Here is a 21,727-nt window from a genome sequence, read left to right as displayed (position 1 = left end):
GAGTCAGGAACATTACAGGCAACCTCTACAGGGTAGTATTGGTCTTCATGAGCTTTGAGTGGATATTCATTGTTAAGAATAGTGGATATGACAGGAGGACAATTTTGAGGAGAGATAATTGGAGGAAAAGTGATGGAACTACTAGGGTGGTTGGGAAAGCTGTGATAAACGGATGGATCTGGAGAGTTTGGGGAATCATCCGACACTACGACCGGAGTTTGGGTAAAGGCAACATCTAAGAAGCTAGGTGGTGGCGGGGGTGGTGCCTTCCCAGTCATCCAGGCCTGATACATGTCCGTCATGTGTTGTCTCAACATCCTTACCTCATCAGCCAAACCAGTGTCTTGTTCAACCAACTGCTTTCGGGCACCGGTATCAACCAACTCAGTTCTGTTGTTGTCCGCCATTGCCTTTTATGTTGTGGAGAGGAGTTACTACTTTGAGAACGACAAACCAACTACCTTTCTGCTATGAAGATATCAAAAGGAACAAAATGGGGTCATCCCGTTAGCGTTAGAGCATTAACAGCTAAAATATCATATTGTGTGCACCTAGTCACAGTTATCGGTTCTAGAATGACTTCGAGGGTTGTAAGGTCACTTGGCATCATCCCAATTTGTCCATTTGAATCTTCTCTTTTCTTTTCTTTTCTCGCACTTCTTAACTCGCTCATTTTCTTTCCCTTTTTCTTTCTGATTATCGCTCTTTTCTTTCCTCTCATTTCTCGCATCCCATGATTTCACCTCTTTTTTTTTTCCTTTTCTCTCTCTTTTTTTTCTTGTATTTTTTCTTTTAATAAATAAAAAATGATTCGATCGAAGCTTATGTAGGTTGCCTATGTATTATGACGCCGCATGAATCAGATCTTTGCGTAGTTCTAGAAGATCGAGAGTAAAGCACATAAACTAACGTTTCCTTTTTCATTTTCTTCTTCTTTTTTATTCTTTTTACCTTAGTGACTACTTCGATGAGAAAAGATTTTTTTTTTAAATTTCCTAGACTGAATGCTCTATAACCTATTCTAAACTCAAGTTTAACGAGCATGTTTTTTTTCTTTTTGAAACAAATACTCTATTAAGGAATATCCTAGAAGAGAAAAACCATTTTTTTAAATTTTTTTTTAGGAAGAAAATCTAAAGAATAAACCACAGCAAAGTATTTGAATTTTCATTTGATATCCTGGCGCAAGATTTCGAAACAAGCAATAAACAAAATAAAACCAAATGTTTTTGGATTTCAATTTTGATTGCCTAAAAGAAAAATTCTAATGATAAACAAAAGACAAAGTATATTTTTTTTATGTACAATATCCTAAAGTTATAATGAAAATAAAAAGAAATTGTTTTTCCTATTTTTCACTAATTTCCCAAAGAAATGCCTCAAAAGAAAATCTTTTGGATTTTAAAATTAATACCATAAAGAAAATTTTTAAAGAGGTACTAAAAGAAAATTCTCTTTTTTTCTTTTGAATTTTGGTCCCAATATAGTAAAGGAAATATAAAAATAATTTTTATTTTGATATTAATTGCCTAAAGGAAAAACAATCTCAAAGGAATTTTTTTTTTTCATTTCTAGAATTAGTATTCTAAAGAAAACTTATAACGAAAATATAAAAACGCAAAATTTCTTTCTTTTTTTTTGGATTTTTGACTTGTAACACATTTCCAAATGCAAAAATAAAAGACTAGGCAAACTTAACTAGACAATACAAACTCTAACATCACCTAAAAGACTGAATACTACTATACATGACTAGAAAATAAAACAAAAACAATTGACTCAAAACATAAAATGGCTCCTCGAGCAGCTCCTGAATGCATTGATCATGGGGTATCTGTCATGCTCAAACTCCGGTAGGTAGATCCACTCCTGTATGAGAGAACTTAAACCAACACTATGTGAGACAATAACATTCCCTACGACACATGCAAGACATGATTGAGGCTATTTTTTGCAAAATGACTTATTTGGCCAAAAGGTGGCTAGAAGTGCAAAATTTGGCTAAGACCCTCCGAAGCCAAGAACCTAAGATTTACTAGGAAGACCGGACCCTATGTGGGTTGCCTACGTATCACGCCTCGAAAGACGAGAATCAGGTTTGCGTAGTTCGGGCAAATTGGATACGGGCAAGAATAAAAAAACAACTAATTTTAGAGAAAACATTTTTTTTGTCTTTTTTTTTAAAAAAATGATGAAACATGCAAAATCTTTTTGGATTTTCTTTTTCTTTTTTTTTTTATTTTGATTTTTCGGAAAATGATGAAAAAGTGCAAAATCTTTTTTTTTTTTTGAATTTCAAGCTCTTTTTTTTTCCTTAACAAAAATGTGACAGAAAACATAATTATGCCCCACTCGCTTTATCTTCACACTTCACTCTTTCTTTTTTTTTTTTTTTCATTTGACCTCAACTATCATTGGTCCGCCAAATGACCCTTTTACCCTTGAATAAATGCAACATGTAGCACATAGGATGCATCAAGATAGTCTGTTATTTTGGATACACCTGTCCTAGACGGTCTCAACCCCTGGGTTGAGTCCCTTAAATCAAGTGCACGTGATGCAAACAAACGTTCCTACTAGGGATCCGGCATGAGGTTTTGTTATACAAGGTTTAAAAACCTGGGTTTATTTGTTCTAGACCTGGCGTACCCGAGTGGACAGCTCGAGCCGAGGGGGCAGCGTACCTGGAATACAGAAACTTCACGGCTTTGCAACTTGTCCGAACCTCGTTCTAAAATTTGGGATATGACTCTAATAGAAGAGAAGTCACACGAAGTGCACGCTTCTCCATGATTTAGAAGAGTCAGAGAGAGGAAGAGTTTCGTAGCAGTTTATATACAGTTCACAAAATATCAAAGCAGTAAAAGCAACAATTAGACCATTAGGCCCAAACATGTAACAAAATCAGATAATGGATAAAGCCAACTATAACAATTCATCTAAGCTCGATTCTTGAACCCTGAACCAGAGATTCTAGATTCGATCTCCAGTAGAGTCGCCAGAGCTGTCACGCCTCCTTTTTTACTACCCCGGAAGGGAGTATAAGAGAGTTTTTTTCCAACTTAAAGTGACAATAGAAACGGAATTATTTATTTATTAAATTCAGAGTTGCCACTTGGGATAAATTTATGGTGTCCCAAGTCACCGGTTCAAATCCCGAATAGAGGAAAAGATTGACTCTGTTTTACAGTTTGCGAACACAGAAATCCGGGTAAGGAATTCTGTTAACCCGGGAGAAAGTGTTAGGCATTTTCGGGTTCCGTAGTTTTAGCATGGTCTCTCAACTGTTATTCTTGGTCTATTATCTGATTTTAAAACATGTTTTAGCCTATGGTTCAACTTTAACTTAAAAACCGTTTTTATTTATTTTAAAGAAGATTTGACGTCGTCTAAAACATATCTTTGGACCGCGCCACATGAAATACACCCGCAATCCGAAACATATTTTACTCAACGTTATTAAGATTTAGATTTGGGTCACATGAAATGCACACCCGAGTTTAGGAAGATAAATTTTAAAATACGCACCTAAAGCAACTACGCACTTTCAATTTTGCGAAGGCCATGGAAAATTCAACTAAATGGCACGCCTCGATTTCTAAGGATTAAAATTAATGGAGGGCCATGGGTTTTGAGATTATTGCGAGGCCATTAAATTATGGACATTAATTGTGATAAATAAAGAACTGATCGCTACGAACAGTCATTGAGTTGGCAGATTTGATCGATGACAATCATGCCCAACTCCTTACTGGTCCAAAATTCGATTTTTTTTATTGCCTTTAACGTTCATAAAAAATAGCATAATATAAATACTTCAATTCTAGCAAGATAACTTAAAACAAACCAAAATTAAGGAAGAACTACGCCTAAAAAAATCGTGAACATTAAATATCTAGACGTAGACAATTGAGTTTGGACCTACAACACTAAATGCTAATTCTGTCATCAAACAGTGAATTTAATTAAAGAAACTAGAACAAATTTTTATTAGCTTATAAAGACAATAGAAGGCAAACCCTATATTAATAAGTAAATTACATTAGGCATATAACTACCAGCTAATCACATGTATCTTAATCATTTTTTAATGAGATCAGTCACTCATACTCAAGCACAAATTAGGCACCGAACGCATCAAATTTCCATTCGCAAGCTCGAAACAGAAGAGAACAGTTTACATACCTAAATGCAAAAATACCACAAGAATGGGCTGGGTAAAGATCTTAACAGCAACAATACATCTCTCAACAACCAAACTCGGACTTTACAGCAGCTCACTACGCAAGTTTTCAATTTAAAAAAGAAGAAAGCCAAATAAGACTGGAATTGACGAGTTTGAAGCTCGGCAACAGCAAAATCAACACAACCCAACTTCCATTTCGGAAATTGAAATCAACTCGGACCCCAGAAGTTATAGAAGTAATGCAACAGAAATTGAACCAGATTTGACAATTTTTTGTAGTTCTTTCTTTACTCTTTTTTTTTGAAGCTTTGAGGGAGGGGATTCGTCTGGTTCTTTTTTGCATGAAAAGGGATCTAAATCAGTCTCCTATGTGTTTCAAAGAGAGGTGTGGGTTGAGGATGAGAAGCATCAGCGTTTGCTTTTGGTGTCGAAGAAATGGGTATCCCTTTTCCTTGCAGTGCTACCCTTTTGTCGGGGATCTTTTTAGGTCTCCCCAAATTTGATCTCTTTTGTGCCTTAGCTCTCCTTTCATGTGAGGGATTAGGGTATAAAAAATAAAAAAGAGGGTAATGGGTCAAATGGGTATTGGTATTAAAATTGGGTTGGAGTTTAGAATTGATTTGAGTCTTTAGAAATTGGCCCAATTTTAGAAGAAACAAGACCAAACATACATTTTTACCAATTTCCTTTTCTCCTTTTTCTTTTCTTTAATTAATTAATCTATTTTTGTAGAAATTAAAATTCTTTATTTATTTTTAACATTAAAACAACTAATTCACTTAAAACTAAAGAAAAATGCTAATTTAAAAGACTAAAAGTTAAATATGTAAAAATGACAATTTTTAGGATTTTTTTTATGATTTAAAAATATTAAAAATGCATGAAATGCAAATAAATAAAGAAAAATTACTAAAATCAATCAAAATTATTTTTGGTCTATTTTAAGGAGTTATTTTGATGTAGGGCAAAATTCACGTGCTCACAGGGCGCATAAATCCAACTCTACATCCGCAATACCCTATCATCTCCAATAGTAACCTGCTTGGCTTCATCGTGCCGCACCGTGTCCTTGAGGACAAGAAAATGGGGGTTGTCATACTGAAGCTTTCTAATGCACTCATACAAAGAAAATTGAGAGATCGTGCAAGCTAGAACCTGACTAGTCTCCTAAACATCTGACATCACGAACTGATTGGCCAAGGCCTGAACATCTGATGCTAGTTGTCTCCCTCCAACTGAAATATATGCAAGGGTACCCATACTCACAACCTTTCTACCAAAGCATCGGCCACCATATTGGCCTTCCCGGGATGATACAAAATGGTGATATTATAGTCTTCCAATATCTCCAACCACCTCCATTACTTCAAATTAATATCTTTCTGCTTGAACAAATACTATAGACTCTGATGATTTGAATACCTCACACTGCACGCCGTAGAGGTAATGCCTCCAATATTCAGTGCATGAACAATGGTTGCCAACTTTAAGTCATGAACATGGCAATTCTTTTCATGAACCTTTAACTACCGTAATGCGTATGCAATAACCCTGACATTCTGCATCAATATTGTACTAATCCTAATATGAGATGCGTCACAATAAACCATGTAGGATCACAAACTTGTGGGCAACACCAACACTGGGGTTGTAGTCAAAGTAGTCTTGAGCTTTCAAAAGCTCAACTCACACTCAATGGATCACCTGAATGGGGCACCCTTCTGGATCAATCTAGTCAATGAGGCTGCTATGGATGAAAACCCCTCTACGAACCGGCGATGATAACCCGCCAAACCCAGGAAACTTCGAATCTTTTGTAGCTGAAATAGGTCTAGGCCAGTTCTGAACTTCCTCAATCTTTTTAGGATCCACTTTAATGCCCTCGGCCGATACAACATGCCCCTAAAAAGGCAACCGATTCCAACCAAAACTCACACTTCAAAAACCTAGCATATAACTTGTTATCTCTCAGAGTCTGAAGTACAATGCGAAGATGCTGCTTACGCTCCTCTCGACTGCGGGAGTAGATCAAGATATCATCAATGAATATGATCCATAAATGCTGCTGGGACATTTATTAACACAAATGACATTACAAGGAACTTATAATGCCCATACCGAGTCCGAAAAGTTATCTTAGGGACATCTAATGCCCTAATGCTCAACTGATGGTAGCAGACCTCAAATCAATCTTCAAAAACACTTTGGCCCCCTTATGCCGATTAAATAAGTTATCAATCCTCGGCAACGAATACCTGTTCATGATAGTGACTTTGTTCAACTACCAATAGTATATACACATCCTCATCGAACCATCCTTACTCTTCACAAACAACATGGGCGCACCCCAAGGTGAGACACTAATTCTAATAAATCCTTTATCAAGAAAATCTTGTAACTGATCCTTCGGTTCCTTCAACTCAGGCTGGGCTATATGATATGGTGGAATAGAAATGGGCTAAGTACCAAGAGCCAAATCAATACAGAAGTCAATATGTCTATCGGGTGGCATCCCTAGAAGATCTACAGGAAACACCTCTGAAAACTCATGCACAACTGGTACTGAATCCGTAGAAGGAACCACTACACTAGAATCACGGATATAGGCCAAATAATCTAGATATCACTTCTCAACCATACGCCGAGCCTTCACCTAAGAAATAACTCTGCTGGTAGAATCGTTAAGAGTCCCTCTCCACTTTAATCGAGGCAACCCTGGCATGGCTAAGGTCACTGTCTTGGCATGATAGTCCAATATAGTATGATACAGTGACATCCAATCCATGCCCAAAATAACATCAAAGTCTGCCATATCAAGAACTAGGAGATCTACACTAGTCTCAAGACTCCCAATAGTAATCATACACAAGCAATAAACACGGTCTATAACAATAAAATCTCACACAGGAGTGGACACATACATAGGAGCACCCAAAGAATAACGAGGCACAACCAGATATGAAGCAAAATAGGATGACACTAAGTAGAGCCCAGATTAAATAGAACCGAAGCATCTTTATGGCAAATTGGAAAAATACCTTTGATAATAACGTCACATGACTCGGCCTTAGTTCTAGTTAGGAATGCATAAAAATGGGGCTGGGAACTACCATTCTGATCTCCGCCTCTCGGCGACCTCTAGCTGGTCGGCCTCCACCTCTAATGGCCTCATCTCCACCTCTAATGGCCTGACCTCCATCTCTGGCAGCTTGAATAGCTAGCTGAGCGAGATGTGAAGCAACCAATGCTGGAACCATGGCACAAGAACTTTGCGATGTCATGCTGCTCGACAATCTAGGGCAATACCTCATGATGTGACTTGTACCCCTACACTCAAAACATCCTCTCAACTATTGTGACTGCTGAAGCTGAGACTGGCCTAGACGGACTGGATAACCATTATGGTTTCTCTAGATCAGAGATGTACTAATAGGAGTTAATGGTGCACTATAGGCCATCTGCTCAGGATGGGATACATAAGGACCACGACTACCCGAAGCACTGTGGGATGCCTGAAGCGCTTACTGGCACAGCCTAGGAGGATGGCCTCTACTAAAAGCCCTCCTTCCTCCTGATGAGGCACCAGTGAAACCACTGAAATAATGAGGTCTCTTGTCAAACATTTGCCCCCTCTCTTGACCATGAACCATCTTGATCCATCTAGCAATATCTACGACCCTTTGACAAAAAATATCATCTCCAGTCTCCTTGGTCGTTTTATTTAGGTCAGTATAATCTACACAATCTCACCACTTACCATTCTTTTTAGGTACTACTACAGTATTAGCTAACCAATTTAGATATTTTACCTCACGGATAGACCCAATTTTTAAATGTTTTGTACCTCATCTTGAATCACCTGATTTTTGAAAGATCCTTGCTTTCTTTTCTTTTGTTTGACAGGTGGATATGATGGATCTTTATTTAACTTGTGGGTAATCACTTTTGGAGGTATTCCTGTCATATCAGAATGGGACCAAGCAAAACAATCCACGTTAGTTTTCAAAAATTCAGTCCACTTACCTTTCATTTCTTGGCTTAGGTTGGACCCAATGTAGACTTTCCTTTCAGGCCAGGGTGCAAATAGTACTACAGCTTCCAATTCCTCAATTGTCGTTTTGATGTTTTCATTTTCCTCTGGCTCTTGGATAGTATCGAAGTTCGAGTTTACATCTGTTCGCCCGTGCTCAGTTGAGGCTTGTGTTGCAGCATCCTCAACTGGATTCTGTGATTGCTATTTTTCTTCATTTTTTGCGCTTGAATCTGCTATGGAATTAATGCTCCTAGGCGCTTGCTGGTCACCATGGATTTGTCGTATTCCCAATTGTGAAGGGACTTTAATAACTTGATGCATGGTAGATGGAACAACATCCATTTTGTGAATCCATAGTCTACCGAGAATCATATTGTAAGCCATGTCCATCTCTACCACCTAAAATTTTGTGTCTTTGATAACTCCTTCTACGAATGTGGTGAGTATTATCTCCCCTTTTGTTACGACGTTTGAGTTGTCAAAACCAGATAAGGTGTGCGCCTTGGGTATCAGCTTGCATTTTGTTTACCACTCTTAGCAGAATGATATTCACGGAGCTACCTGGATGAATCAAAACTCGTTTCACATTAGTGTCATGTACAAGTAAAGATATTACCAGTGCGTCATTATGTGGGGTTAGCACGCCATCTGCATCTGCATCATCACATGTAATACTTTCTTCTTCCAAAACCTGTCGAACTCGCTTCCCATGAGTGATTGTAATTTTTATAACCTTCTTGGTTGTCGTATATGTTATGCCATTAATTTCTTCTCCTCCGCTTATGACATTAACTGTCCTTTTTGGTGAAGGGGGTTTAGGGTGCTCCTACCTGTTCTTCATATACGTTTGCTTACCCTTTTCACTAAAAAAATCGGTTAGATGCCCTTGCTTTAACAAATGTTCAATTTCACCTTGCAGCAGTCTACAATCTGCCGTTTTGTGACCATGATCGTAAGAAACTCACACCAAAAATCAGGATTTCGCCTATTCGGGTTTGATCTCATTTCCTTTGGCCATCGTACCTTATCTCCCATGCTTCTTAATACTGCTAATAACTCTGATGTGCTAACATTAAAATTATAACCTCCAAACTTCGCCTTCGAGCTTTTATCAACATCTCGTGTCTCTCGTGTGTTTCGCTCTTTTTCGAACTTTGATGATGAACCTGACTCTCTATCTCTCGATCTATGATCGTACCTTGAGTTATCCTGCTTTGAACGCGAGTCTCTTCTTGCTGGTCCCATATAGGGCTCATACATATTTTTACCGAATCTTTTTTCAGTTTCAGCACGTCTTGAACTTATCATTTCCTCTTTTCGAGACTCAGTAATGGTATCTTCTTCTATCCGTAGCTTCGTGTTGTATCTGTTGTAAACATCATTCCAACTTGTTGCTGGAAATTCACGTAGACTTTCCTTGAGTCGTCTCGTGGCTTTTGATCTTTTCTCATTTAGATTACTGGCAAACGCCATAGTCGCCCAATTATCTATAGCCTGATACTGAAAGTGAGTCCATCAATGAATCTGCTCACTCTCTCCCACTCAATAGGGATCAAGACAATGGAATGTCGATCTAAGTCCACAAATCATGTCTCATACTAGGTGACGGTCATGCCACCCTTATGAAGGCGCTCAAACTGCCTGCGATACTCCTCTATCAAAGTGAAAGGAATAAATTTCTCCAGAAATAGTTATGAAAACTAATCCCACGCAAGTGAAGGTGAACCAACTAGTCTGGTCAACACATAATCTCTCCACCATCTCTAGGCAGAACTGGACATCTGGAACACTACAAAGTCGATCCTATTGGTTTCAACAATACCCATGTTACGCAATACCTCATGGTAATTGTCCAATTAGTCTACTGGGTCGTTAGAAGCTGCGCCAGTGATATGAATAGGAATGATCTTGGTAAACTTATCCAGCCTCATCAAGGCCTTAGAAGATATAGCAGGCCTCTCCCCGGCCTGTGCCGCAACAACCTGCTGATTTCCCCAACTGGTTGGGCTGCTGGAGTCTGATACAGGGGAGCCATCTGCTCCGGAGTGTGAGTAGCGGGAGTTTGTGCTCCTCCCCTAGCCTGAGATATAGCTGGTGCCATCAGAAATGCACTAGTCTGTGCCACACACTCCATAAGGCCCATCAAGTGGACTAGAGCATCCTGAAGCACTAGAGTAGCTATAAATCTCTCTGGGACCTAAGCTAGTCCAACTGGCATAGTCTGAGCTGGGATCTCCTTCTCATGATCAATCTGAGGCTCCACTATGGGTGTTGCTGCTTGGGCTCTAGGATGAGCTCTGCCTCAGGGAAAGAAAGAAGTGAATTTTTTCCTAAACCTCCATAGCTTCTTGAAGATAAGTACAAACGTCTCTGTACCGATCCTCCAAACTCTACTAAACTTGCTCATGACTCGTGAGACCTAAGCAACCTAGTGCTCTGATACCAACTTGTCACGACCCGAATCCCAACCTCAAGTTCATTATGGCACCTAACATCTACTTGCTTGGCAAGCCGACGTGAAATAGAAAATTAACTAATTTTAACATTTGAAAAAAAGATATGAACAATGTTATACGATATAAGTCTGAAGTTGAGTAAAATAATACCGAACAACAAAGTCTAAACATAACCTAGAACCTGGAGTCATGAGCACATGAACATCTAGAGTGCTACAAACAAGGTCTGAACAAAATACACTGTTGTGAAACCTAATAAAACAGTAAATACAGAGGGAAGAGGAATTCAGGGCTGCGGACGCCCTACAACTACACCTCAAGTCTCCGATAGCGATTGAATACGAGCAAAATCTACGGAGCGCCGCTAAGACCAACTATGATATCTGCACAAGAAGTACAGAGTGTAGTATGAGTACAACTAGCCTTATATACTCTGTAATTGCCGAGCCTAACCTCAGTGAAGTAGTGACGAGGCTAAAGTAGGCTAAGGATTTCCACTTCTTGCTCGTTTTGCTACAAACGAGCTTCTAATACAACAACCTCAGTAGCCTTGGCTTCTAGTTCCGAGAGGTGAGCGACACTTTTCTCCCACTTTGCCAAACGCCGATCCCATGCAGAAGTAATTTCTTCTTTCTTACGAATCAACCTATGAAGGCCCTCAGAAACAAGAAAATTGGCTTGCAAATCAAGAAAGGTGAAAATCAAAATACATTCATACAAAAATAGAAAAAATAACAAAGGAAGAAAGGAGCGTACCACTGCGGCATTTTGCATGGCGTTGTTCAACAAATACTCTCCCGAGAGTGCCAAAATTTTTTCCTAATCTTTCTCTGAAGCCTTTGGCTTCAAATAATTAGCAAGCTCCACCGGCCGGGATAGTAAGGTTCATCCAGTAGAGATCGAAAGAGTAACATCCCTCCTCCTTTGTGGATCTTCAGAAAGGGCAGCATAATTTTGCACCAAGATCCCATGAACTGGGGACTGGGGAAGAGGAATGTCTTTTTCATGGTCGGATGTGACCGGTGGAGATGATGTAGCAATTGCTGGTGGAAGAGTGGATGAAGATGGAAATGATGTAGCAATTCCTGGTGTTGGTGAAGATGGAAATGATGTAGCAATTGTTGGTGTTGGTGAAGATGGAAATGAAGCTGATAGTGTTGAACAATAAGAAGAAGCTACATAAAATGCATTGTTGGTTGTTGGATACTCACCAACCAAACACAACAAGGACTCGTTTCTCAACCCTACAGTACTGGGCACAGCAATTGGGGGCCAAAAACGGGAGTTGGCATTTTCCACTAAATCAAAATCCCTCAAAAGTGTCGAGGCTTCGTTCTCGGTTGGTGTAACTAACTCGACAGATTGACCATTATGTTGAGTTGATGATGATGAACTGCGTCTTCTGTGTAAAGAAGCCCCGTCATTACTAGCTTCTCCATCATCTTTGATCATCACGGTGTCTATGACCAGCCCGGGAGAAGGGCTGATCTCGTCCAAGTCACACCTCTATTAGAGGTTATAAAACGCTCGATGCAATGGTAATACCCAACAAAGTCGGGGTCGAATTCCATAGGGAGCTATAAGAATGAGATTTAGGAGTATATATTGTGGTGAATGAGTTTGAACAATCTTAGATTGCACTTCCACAAATATGGTTGTTTCTAGGTCTAATGTAAACTAAAATTTCAATACAAATAATTGAAACTAAGAAATTGTGTTTTTGTTGTTGTTTTCAAATATTATAAAAGGCCTAGGGCTATGACCTTCACCTAGGTGTTTGCCTAACGGGTTACACACTTTAAAGCTTATTTTGTTAGTCGGGGTATATTATAGCTATCAACACTAAAGTACCCACTCAATACCTCTCGGTAAGAGAGTGATTTTTCCCAATTTGGCTTTCTCAAGTCCAAATAGGTGTTGAACCAAACAGTTGATAAAATGCTCAAGTCAGGTTTTACTATCTGTAGGTTCAACCCTTTAATTGGGACTATCAATCTTTTGATTTCATCCCAAATTCTTGTCAGCTAAGTTTTCCTAGACTAAGTCTCTCTTTCTCAAGTAGAAACCAAGTCAAATAGGCATGAACTAATGTTTGCAACCATTAATTCTATAATAAAAAGAAAGAACAAGGCTAAATAATAAACACACAACTATAAACAAGCCATAAATTAAGCACCCATTAAGTTTACAAACTAGGATTGGTTAATAACCCTAATTAAAAATCTAGCTACTCATAATAGGTGTTGAAGAAAACAAGGTAGAAAAGATGGCAAAACTCATATTCAAAGATTAAAAGATAAAAATCCAATGTTAAATCACCAAAATAAGCTAAAGTTGCCTAAAGCAGTAAGGAAAAACGGCTATATGAGTTATAATATTCAAAACTTGACCTAATTTTGTGAAACTAATCTATTTATACAAAGTTGAAAATTTTGAACAAAAATGCCCTTTCGAAAGTTCTGCGGCCACACAATTCCATGTGCGGTCTGCACAATTCCATGTGAGGTCTGCACAATTCCATGTGCGGTCCGCACTTTGCTTGAGGCTTGACAGGAGTTGAATCTGCGGCTGCACAACTCTGGAATGAGGCCGCATCTCTTACGTTCTGCAGTCCGCACAGGGCCCTTCTGCGGCCCGCACAATTCTAAGTGCAGCCGCGTGGATGACTTCTGCGGCCGCACAATAATTGTGTGGTCCGCACTTTGTTTGATCTTCATATGCACACTCTCTGAACTTCTACTCTTAGGTAGCTTCTGCGGCCGCACAATAATTATGCGGTCCGCACTTTGCACTAAGGCTCTGATGGATTTCCTTCACAATCAATGGCTGCAGATGGAAATCTGCGGTCCGCACTTTATGCTTTTGTGCCTAATTTTTCCTTGAGTTTAGATCACTCCTTCTTTTGTTAAATTTAATCTTCGTGGCTCATTTTCCAATACTCCCGCAATTAAGCATATTTCATCAATTTTTAGGAATATAATTAAACACTTTTGGACAAAAATGAAAGCTAAAAAGCGCTAATAAGTAGTCAAAATCCCCACTTATCAAGGGCTAGTGATCACAACTTTCGGAGACGACTCTGGGGCAATAACCTTCGCCCTCTTATTCTTTTCCCTGGCCACGGAAGAATGCCTTCTTTTTGGTTGCTTGTTCTTCGGGGGGGGGGGGACTCCGTGATAAAACACCTGTGCCCGAAGTAGGTCCGGAGACACCTGTTTGAGTAAGCACCTCCTGAAGCAGCCTCGCCGCATTAGCAGGATCAACCAAGATGTCCTCCTCGGGGACAACAACAAAGCCTGCAGGTATACCCGATTTCAAGAAAAAGATAGAAGGGATTAGTCAAGTTCTTCACATAAAAAATTGAAAAAAGATAAGTTTGAATTACCATTATTTTTGGCCTTCCACCCTATTTAGGGGCCAGTTCTTTCCACAAACGAGTTTCAAGCATTGTAACGTCCAAAATCTTGTGAACCCACCGGTCCAAACCTTCAACCACCGGTGGGATCCATCAAGTTGCTGAAATATGCGAAGGATAAAAGATCAATACGACTATAGAAGAATATTTAGTAAAAATATTAAACAAAGATCTTACGAGTGCGGTTCAAAGCAGCCGAAAAGGATGAAGTCGTTGTTGGAATGATGTCGTTGGTGGCAACTGCAGCAAATCGTTCCATCCACCCACGGTCGTTGTCATCATCCATGCTAGTCAACAGAGCATAGTGGCCACGTTTGCAAAGGTTTATCATTCCCCCGCGAAAGATTTTGGGAGAGTAGAGATTTGTCATATGAGCTAAGGTTAGCTCTTCTCCGGTCTACGGGCACAAACGCCAAAGGCAAGCATTCATCCTCCACACAGAAGGACTTACCTGTGCCAAACATACTTAATAGCGGAGGCAAAACTCCACAATCACGGAATCAAGTTCTCTACTCAAAGAAAATGCACCCAAAGTAAAGAGATACGTGTAAAAATATGTAAAACCCTCTTTGGGAAGGGTCACTTGCTCCGATAGATCGGGAGCGATAATATCCAACTCATGATAGCGGTAGTCTTCCTTCACAACAGGAATGCTGGAAGGACGGATTGAAGGAGGGTACCTACTGACGGCCCTTATGCGAGAATTAGCAGTAGGGAATTTCTCTTCAAAGTCTTTTGTGGCAATAAGCCTTATAGGAATGATGGAACCCACCATTGCAGGAACAGAGTCCTCGGCCTTGTTCTAGTTCTTTGAAGAACTGGTGCGCTTTAAGGAAGAAGCCATTGTATGGAAGAAGGAGAAGGTTTTTTTATTTGAAGAGAGTTAGATAAAAGATGGAAAACAAAGGTGCAAAGCAGAAGCTTGAAAAATTATGAAGTATAAGAGAGAAGGATGATGCGTATAAGTAAAATTTTGGCGTCTAAATTCATGGTCATGATAACCTCGTTAATCGGCAAAAACTATGTTGAATCGTGGGATTACGCGTGTTCGGAGCATTAAATGCGGAGAGACATGAGTCTAATCAACCATCAGAAGCCTTCATAGGGAGTTATAGAAATTCCCGCCAAAAGAATATTTCTACAAACTTTCCGGTAACTCAAAGTTATGTCACCGGAAAGCAGGTGAACTATCTATAGAGGGTAAAATATGATATGACGTTTGGCCAGCCAAAGGAAGGACACGTGGAACCCAAGACGGGATGGCTGAAGACTGAACACAGATATTTCGCTTGTCACCGGAAGAGATAACGTTCATAAAGGTGTGTTAAATACTCTATGCCAGGTAGCATTCAATAAAGAATATTCTGCGGCATTAAGAACGACGTCTCATTACATGAATTTGGCATTTATATCCACCGTTATATCTTCATCAATGATCCTCGTAATTGAAATAAGGAGGGCACAATCCTAGGACCTCCTTCCCTAGACACATTTATAAATAGTGAGCTCAATTATTATTGTAAAGGAGATGAGTTTTCTAGCAAACTTACACTACATTCTATACAAAGCTTAGTACAATTTTACTTTTTCGCCTTTTGATTTCATCATTGTTGTACCCGAAAATCTTGTTCCCGAATTTTTCATCTCTGTTGTTTCATCTACATTTTAATGCTAAGTATTGCATAACTCTTTACTAATTTCATCATTTTCAGGATCAAATTAGTTCATTTGTCTAGAAATCACGTATAAATTTAACTGTATCGTTTTACGGGTAACCATGTTTTAGAGCATCTTTAGGTAGATTATGTATGTTAGCTAAACACACTTCAATTCCAATACTTAAATACTCGATTCTTTTCTTTCCTTTTCCTTTTTTTTTGGGGGGGGGGGGGGGGGGCTTCAAATTATGTAGTGAGTGCAATTAGATATTGTGCTTCAGATTATGTGTGAGCGTCATCAATATACTGTTTAACTATTCATAATTTAACTTGAATATATGCAAATGTTGGTCTAATCATCAGTATTTGCCAACAATGAACTTCAAATTTTGAAATACTTATAAAATTTTTATTCTCAAAAATACTTAAATTAAAGTAAAATAATGATTTTTACTTTAAAAAAATTAACTTTCACATATTTTCAATATAGGTTCATCATCCATGCACAACTTCCACAGTCAAATACCTTTTTTTCATCTTTAACATCGAACATTTTTTTTAATTTCAATTTCCATCAAAATATTATCCGAACCCCAGTAAATATATCGGTACATTAACCTTTTTTTTATTATGTTTGACTTCACATGGAAATGACGATACAAAATAATAGGAGGCAAAGCTGTTAATATTTCATTGTCAATAAACAACTCAAATAAGACTTTACAAGCTTGTCGACCAGATCATTTCAATAGAAAAAATCTATACCGACAAGTTTATATTCAAGAATCAATTGTCTTTTGGACCAGTTTGAACTTCTAACCATTGTCCAAAGGTTTTTGGTGTTGAACCCATTTTAGCTCTATTTTAATTTTGGTGCTATGTTCAGCAAGAAAAAAAAGAAGATGGTTTAGATTTAAGAGGTTTCCAAAAATATATTACTGAACATTTTTAGCCACGAAGCTGATAAAAGTTGAAATTCGAGTCAAAATTCAGTGCAATTTGTAATGAGAAAACCCTAGTTCTTAGCTAGGAAAAGAAGAAGAGACTAGAAGCAAAATTCTGGATTCCTCTTATTTCTGATGATGTCAAAACTGTACAAAAAGAATATATGGGTCTGTTTATATATTTACAAATCAATCTTAAATAAAGGGACTAAACTAATAGTCTAAGGAGGCCTTTGTTGGGCCAAGGCACTCTTGTTGGGCCTTGTGTGCCTTTTGGGCTGAACCTCATCCTCGAGTCCAACATCCCCCCTCAAGCTGGAAGGGGAGGCCATTCCAAGCTTGGAAATGAAGGCCTGCTGCTGAACACCTAACAAAGACTTGGTAAAAACATCAGCAACTTGAGAGGATGTAGAAATAGAAAGTAAATGATAAGGCTAGATTTCAATGCATCGCGAACAAAATGACAATCCACCTCTATGTGCTTCGTTCGTTCATGAAAAATGAGATTTTTGGCAATATGGATGGAAGATTGACTGTCACAATAAACCTCAACAGGAAGCAGACCATTAACAGCAAACCACCAAGTAGTCTAACAACCCAAATCAGCTCAGCAACTAATAGCCTAAGAGCCCTGTATTCTGCTTCACAAGAGGATAGGGCAATAGTGGGCTGCTTTTTAGACTTCCAGGAAATAGGGCATCCACCAAGAAAGAGAATATAACCACTGACGGATCTCCTAGAATCTGCACAACTCGCCCAGACAGAGTCACAGTACCCTGTGAGAGTGAAGCTAGCAGAACCAGACAGATGAATCCCCAAGGTAGGAGTACCAGCCAAGTATCGAAGAACATGATAAGCAGCATTCAAATGAGGCAAATGGGGGGCTGCCATGAATTGGATGAGGTGCTGAACACTAAAGGAAATGTCGGGCCTTGTGTGTTGCAAGAAATTCAGTTTCCCCACCAATCGTCTATACAAAGAAGGATCAAATAATAACTCACCTACATCAGCTGACAACTTAGTATGAGAATCAAGAGGGGACACCACTGGACTAACATCAGAACAATGAAATTCAGATAAGAGATCTTGGAGAAACTTATGCTGGTTAATCAGGAAACCAGATGGCTGTTTGAGAACCTGAAGGCCAAGAAAGTAGTGTATTTCACCGAGATCCTTGATTTTGAACTGGTCATCCAAGAACCTTTTAAGAGCATCTATTTCAGGAATACTATCACCAGCCACAAGAATATCATCAACATAAACAACCACCACAGTTAAGCATCCACTCAGAGACTTAGTAAACATAGAATAGTCATTCAAATTGGGTTTGAACCCTTTGGATTGAAGTGCAGTAGATAACTTGGCATACCACTGTCTAGAAGCTTGTCGAAGCCCATAGAGAGACTTGTGAAGTTTACAAGCAAGTACAGGACTGGAAGCAGAAGAAGGGGACTGGACAGACAAACCAGGAGGCACCTTCATATACACCTCCTCATCCAAATCCCCATGTAGAAAAATATTGTTAACATCTAACTGAAAAACAACCCAATTTCTTTTAATAACTACTGTTAACAAGCACCTAACTGTAGTCAACTTGACCACGGGAGAAAAGGTCTCAGTGAAATCAACTCCCTCTTGTTGAGTATAACCCCTTATAACTAACCTAGCTTTATACCTCTCAATAGAACCATCTGCCCTTTGTTTTATTTTGTACATCCATTTACAAGGAATAGCTTTCTTCTCTGAAGGAAGAGGTACAATAGACCAAGTATTGTTAGCCTTCAAGGCCTGAAATTCCTTAATCATAGCCTCCTGCCATGTAGGATTGCGAACAGCTTGATGATAGAATTGAGGCTCAAGCAAGCAATTTTCAGAAGAAGAAGAGGGAAGAGTATGAGAACCGAAACAGAGGTGCATATATAGTCCTTGAGATAGACAGGAGTTTGAGTAGGTCGGCTAGACCTCCTCAGGGGAGGATAAAAAATAGGTCCACTAGATATACTAGAAGGTGATTGAAAAGATGAGGAAGAAGGAGAGAAATCATAAGTAGGTGGAGCTGAAGAAGAGGAGGGAGAAGAAGGAGGAGGAGGAGAAGGAGAAGTAGGAATAGAAGAACTAGGAACTGGAGGAGGAAATAGATGAGAAGAAGAAGAATCAGAATAGGGAAAGATGTGTTCATGGAACACAACATCTCTGGAATGAAAGATAGCATAGGTAAACAAATTCAACAGTTTATAGGCTTTCTTACCAACACTATAGCCAATAAAAACAGCAGGAATAGTTCTAGACTTAAATTTGTCTCTGTAAGGCTTAGGTACTGCAGCAAAACACAAGCAACCAAATGCTCTAAGGTGAGAAAAGGATGGAGAATACCCATGGAGAAGTTCAAATGGTGATTTATGTTGAGGTAAGGGAGAAGGAAATCAATTAATGAGATATGTTGTTGTTAATACACACTCACCCCAATATTTACAGGAAACTTAGATTGAAGAAGAAGTGCCCTAGCAGTTTGAAGAAGATGCTTGTGCTTTCTTTCCACCATACCATTCTGTTGAGGGGTGTGTGGGCAGGAGGTTTGATGTATGATGCCATGAGTAGAGAAAAAAAGAATAGCTTCATTGCTGCTGCCTAACTCAAAAGCATTATCAGACCTTATGGTTTTAATATTGGTATCAAACTGAGTATGGACTAACAGAATGAAAGACTTCAAGATAGAGAAAGCATTGGCTTTAGAAGATAAGAGATGACACCAAGTGGCCCTAGTAAAATCATCTACAATAGTCAAAAAATATTTAAAGCCATTGTGAGTTTGAGTGTGGTAAGGTACCCATAAATCTACATGAATAATTGAAAAGGTAAAGTAGAATGAATAGAACTCTCAGGAAAGGGTAATCTTTGCTGTCGAGCCATAGGACAGATAGAGCAAAGAAAAGTTTGCTTTTGAGGTAGCTTACCAGAAAGATAAGGAATGTGTTTCAATTTAGCAAAGGGAACAAGTCCTAGTCTCAAATGCAATACATGATCAACATACAAATTAGAGACAGCACAAGCACCAAAAGCAGGTAAAATAGAATGAGAAGTAGTAAGTACAGAGGGATAAAAATGAAAATTGCTCTTATTCATATCATTCATGCTGGCAGGTATGGTATTTACAGAGGAAGATGCAAAAAAGACAAAATTTCCAAACTCTTTAGTTTGCATAATGTATAGACCATTACACTTCTGAAGTTTACCAAGAACCAGAGACTTCTTTAGAAAAGGGCTCTGCAGCAAAGCACAAAGAGCAGGAGTAAAAAAAAGCATTACATTTCAGATGAAAGAGCAATTGATGTAAGGAGATAAGATTGTAATAGAAAGAAGGAACCAATAGCACATGAGGAAGAGAAATATGGGAAGAAATGTGAAGTGATCCAGTACAAGTTACCTTAACCTTATAACCATTAGAAAGAGTTATAAGGTAAGGTAAGGGAAAAGGTTTGATGTTGGTAACTAAGGATTTGTGAGGGGTCATGTGATTAGTAGCACCAGAGTCAATGATCCAAAGACTATCTTCTAATTTAGGAAAAGCACATTTACTAAAATCAGTAGTTGCAAGCAAACCTGCAAAATTAGCAAAGGCAGAAGCCAGGTCTTGAGGAGTGGAAGTCAATTTACTCAGCTGAAGAAGATAAACCAGTTGTTTATATTGCTCTTTTGACAAAATATTACCTCCAATCTCAATTGGAACAGCCTTAGCACCTTCACGACTATGGCTGTCAGGTGCCACTGCTAGAGTTGGATTTGTGACTTGAGCACAAGCTACTGTCCTCTTGAATTTAGGCCCGGGATTGGGAGGATACTCATGCAACTTATAACATTTATCAATTGAATGGCCTGGCTTCTTGCAATATCTGCCTACCATATTAGTATTCCCCTTCTTAGAAGACTCAAAATTCACCTTAGAAGACTCAAAATGCACTCTCATAGGATAGGACTTCTGAATACTAGAAAAGAAAGAGGCTGAGTCGGAGTTAAATGTCGAATTAGAAGGCTGAAGCTCCACTTGACTCTCAGCCTCGATTAGCATTGCATAAACACTATCTATGTTAGATAAGAGTTTCATGAGCAGGATGTTCCTTCGAGCACCAAAATAAGACTCATTCAATCCCATAAGAAATTGATGTACCTTTTGTTCCTCTTCTAACTTCTGGAATGCCTCTTTACATCCGCAGGTACACTCTGGATATGATATGGAATAAGCTAGTTCATCCCATAGTTTCTTAATTCGATTGAAATAAGAAGCAATATTGGAGGCTCCTTGAGAAATAGAGGCAAGTTCCTTCCTAATCTGAAACACCTTGGTTCCATGTGGTTTTCCATACCTTTGCTCAATTTCCTTCCATAATTTCTGAGCAGACTTAGTGTACATTACACTTTCTCTAATTTCTGTCTCTAGATTATTCAATATCCAAGTAGTCACCATGTCATTACAACGACACCATGTTTTATATAGGGGAGAGTTCTCATTTGGCTTAGCAAATGTCCCATTGATAATGCCCAATTTGTTCTTACAAGACAGTCCTATCAATATACTTTTCCTCCAACCTCCATATCCAGTACCATTAAATGATTTGGTGACTAATATTGTCCTAGGTGAGTCGGAATGATACAAATACAGTGGATGAGATGGTTCGACAGTAGAAGAAGCAGTGGAAGAAGAAGTTACAGTTGGAGGATCACCAATCGACCCCATACTTCAACAAAACTAGCAATTAAAGTCACAATTAACACATGCTGTGAAGAAATACCACATTCCGAGGAAATATTCACCCACACTATACACAATCGAGGTTGAAACCAAAAACGCCAACACGGCTCATGTCAAAGATGAGAATAGTAAATCAGAAGGAAATGTTACCGAATTTCGTCAATGTATTTGAGCGGAATGGAAAACGTGCCAAAATTTCGGCTGAAAACTTGCCGGAGAACCTTACCGTAGCACCGTCGAACCACCACCAAAAGCAAAAAAAAACGACCAAACCAATCAACACGGGTA

At 38.9% G+C, this 21,727-nt stretch overlaps 1 protein-coding gene and 1 long non-coding RNA gene across 2 annotated transcripts; both read right to left on the bottom strand.

Moving 5' to 3' along the window:
- Positions 1 to 1,583: 1,583 nt before the first annotated feature.
- Positions 1,584 to 4,782, bottom strand: LOC142174714 (uncharacterized). The gene is made up of 2 exons (XR_012703748.1): positions 4,186 to 4,782; positions 1,584 to 1,869 (listed from the first exon to the last, which is right to left on the bottom strand). It is a non-coding gene; the product is annotated as an uncharacterized LOC142174714 (long non-coding RNA).
- Positions 4,783 to 17,002: 12,220 nt separating this feature from the next.
- Positions 17,003 to 21,424, bottom strand: LOC142174399 (uncharacterized). The gene is made up of 5 exons (XM_075240187.1): positions 20,117 to 21,424; positions 19,647 to 19,956; positions 18,594 to 19,009; positions 17,257 to 18,504; positions 17,003 to 17,059 (listed from the first exon to the last, which is right to left on the bottom strand). The coding sequence occupies exons 1-5, from the start codon at positions 21,422 to 21,424 to the stop codon at positions 17,003 to 17,005; spliced, it is 3,339 nt and encodes a 1,112-aa protein (XP_075096288.1).
- Between the last annotated feature and the right edge of the window lie 303 nt (positions 21,425 to 21,727).

This window comes from Nicotiana tabacum, chromosome 20, assembly GCF_000715075.1.
Source record: "Nicotiana tabacum cultivar K326 chromosome 20, ASM71507v2, whole genome shotgun sequence".
Classification (NCBI taxonomy): Eukaryota; Viridiplantae; Streptophyta; class Magnoliopsida; order Solanales; family Solanaceae; genus Nicotiana; species Nicotiana tabacum.
The sequence above is the reverse complement of the archived record's forward strand: the minus strand, read 5'-3'. Positions and strand labels throughout refer to the sequence as shown.

Bases quoted from the DNA above. Each gene is read 5' to 3' on its own strand.
- LOC142174399 (XM_075240187.1), bottom strand. From the start codon at position 21,424: ATGGGGTCGATTGGTGATCCTCCAACTGTAACTTCTTCTTCCACTGCT. The intron at 18,505-18,593 runs GTTCTCATACTC...CCTACATGGCAG, and splicing joins ATATATGCACCTCTGTTTCG to GAGGCTATGATTAAGGAATT. The intron at 17,060-17,256 runs GTCTGCTTCCTG...AGTCTTTGTTAG, and splicing joins TTGGTGGTTTGCTGTTAATG to GTGTTCAGCAGCAGGCCTTC.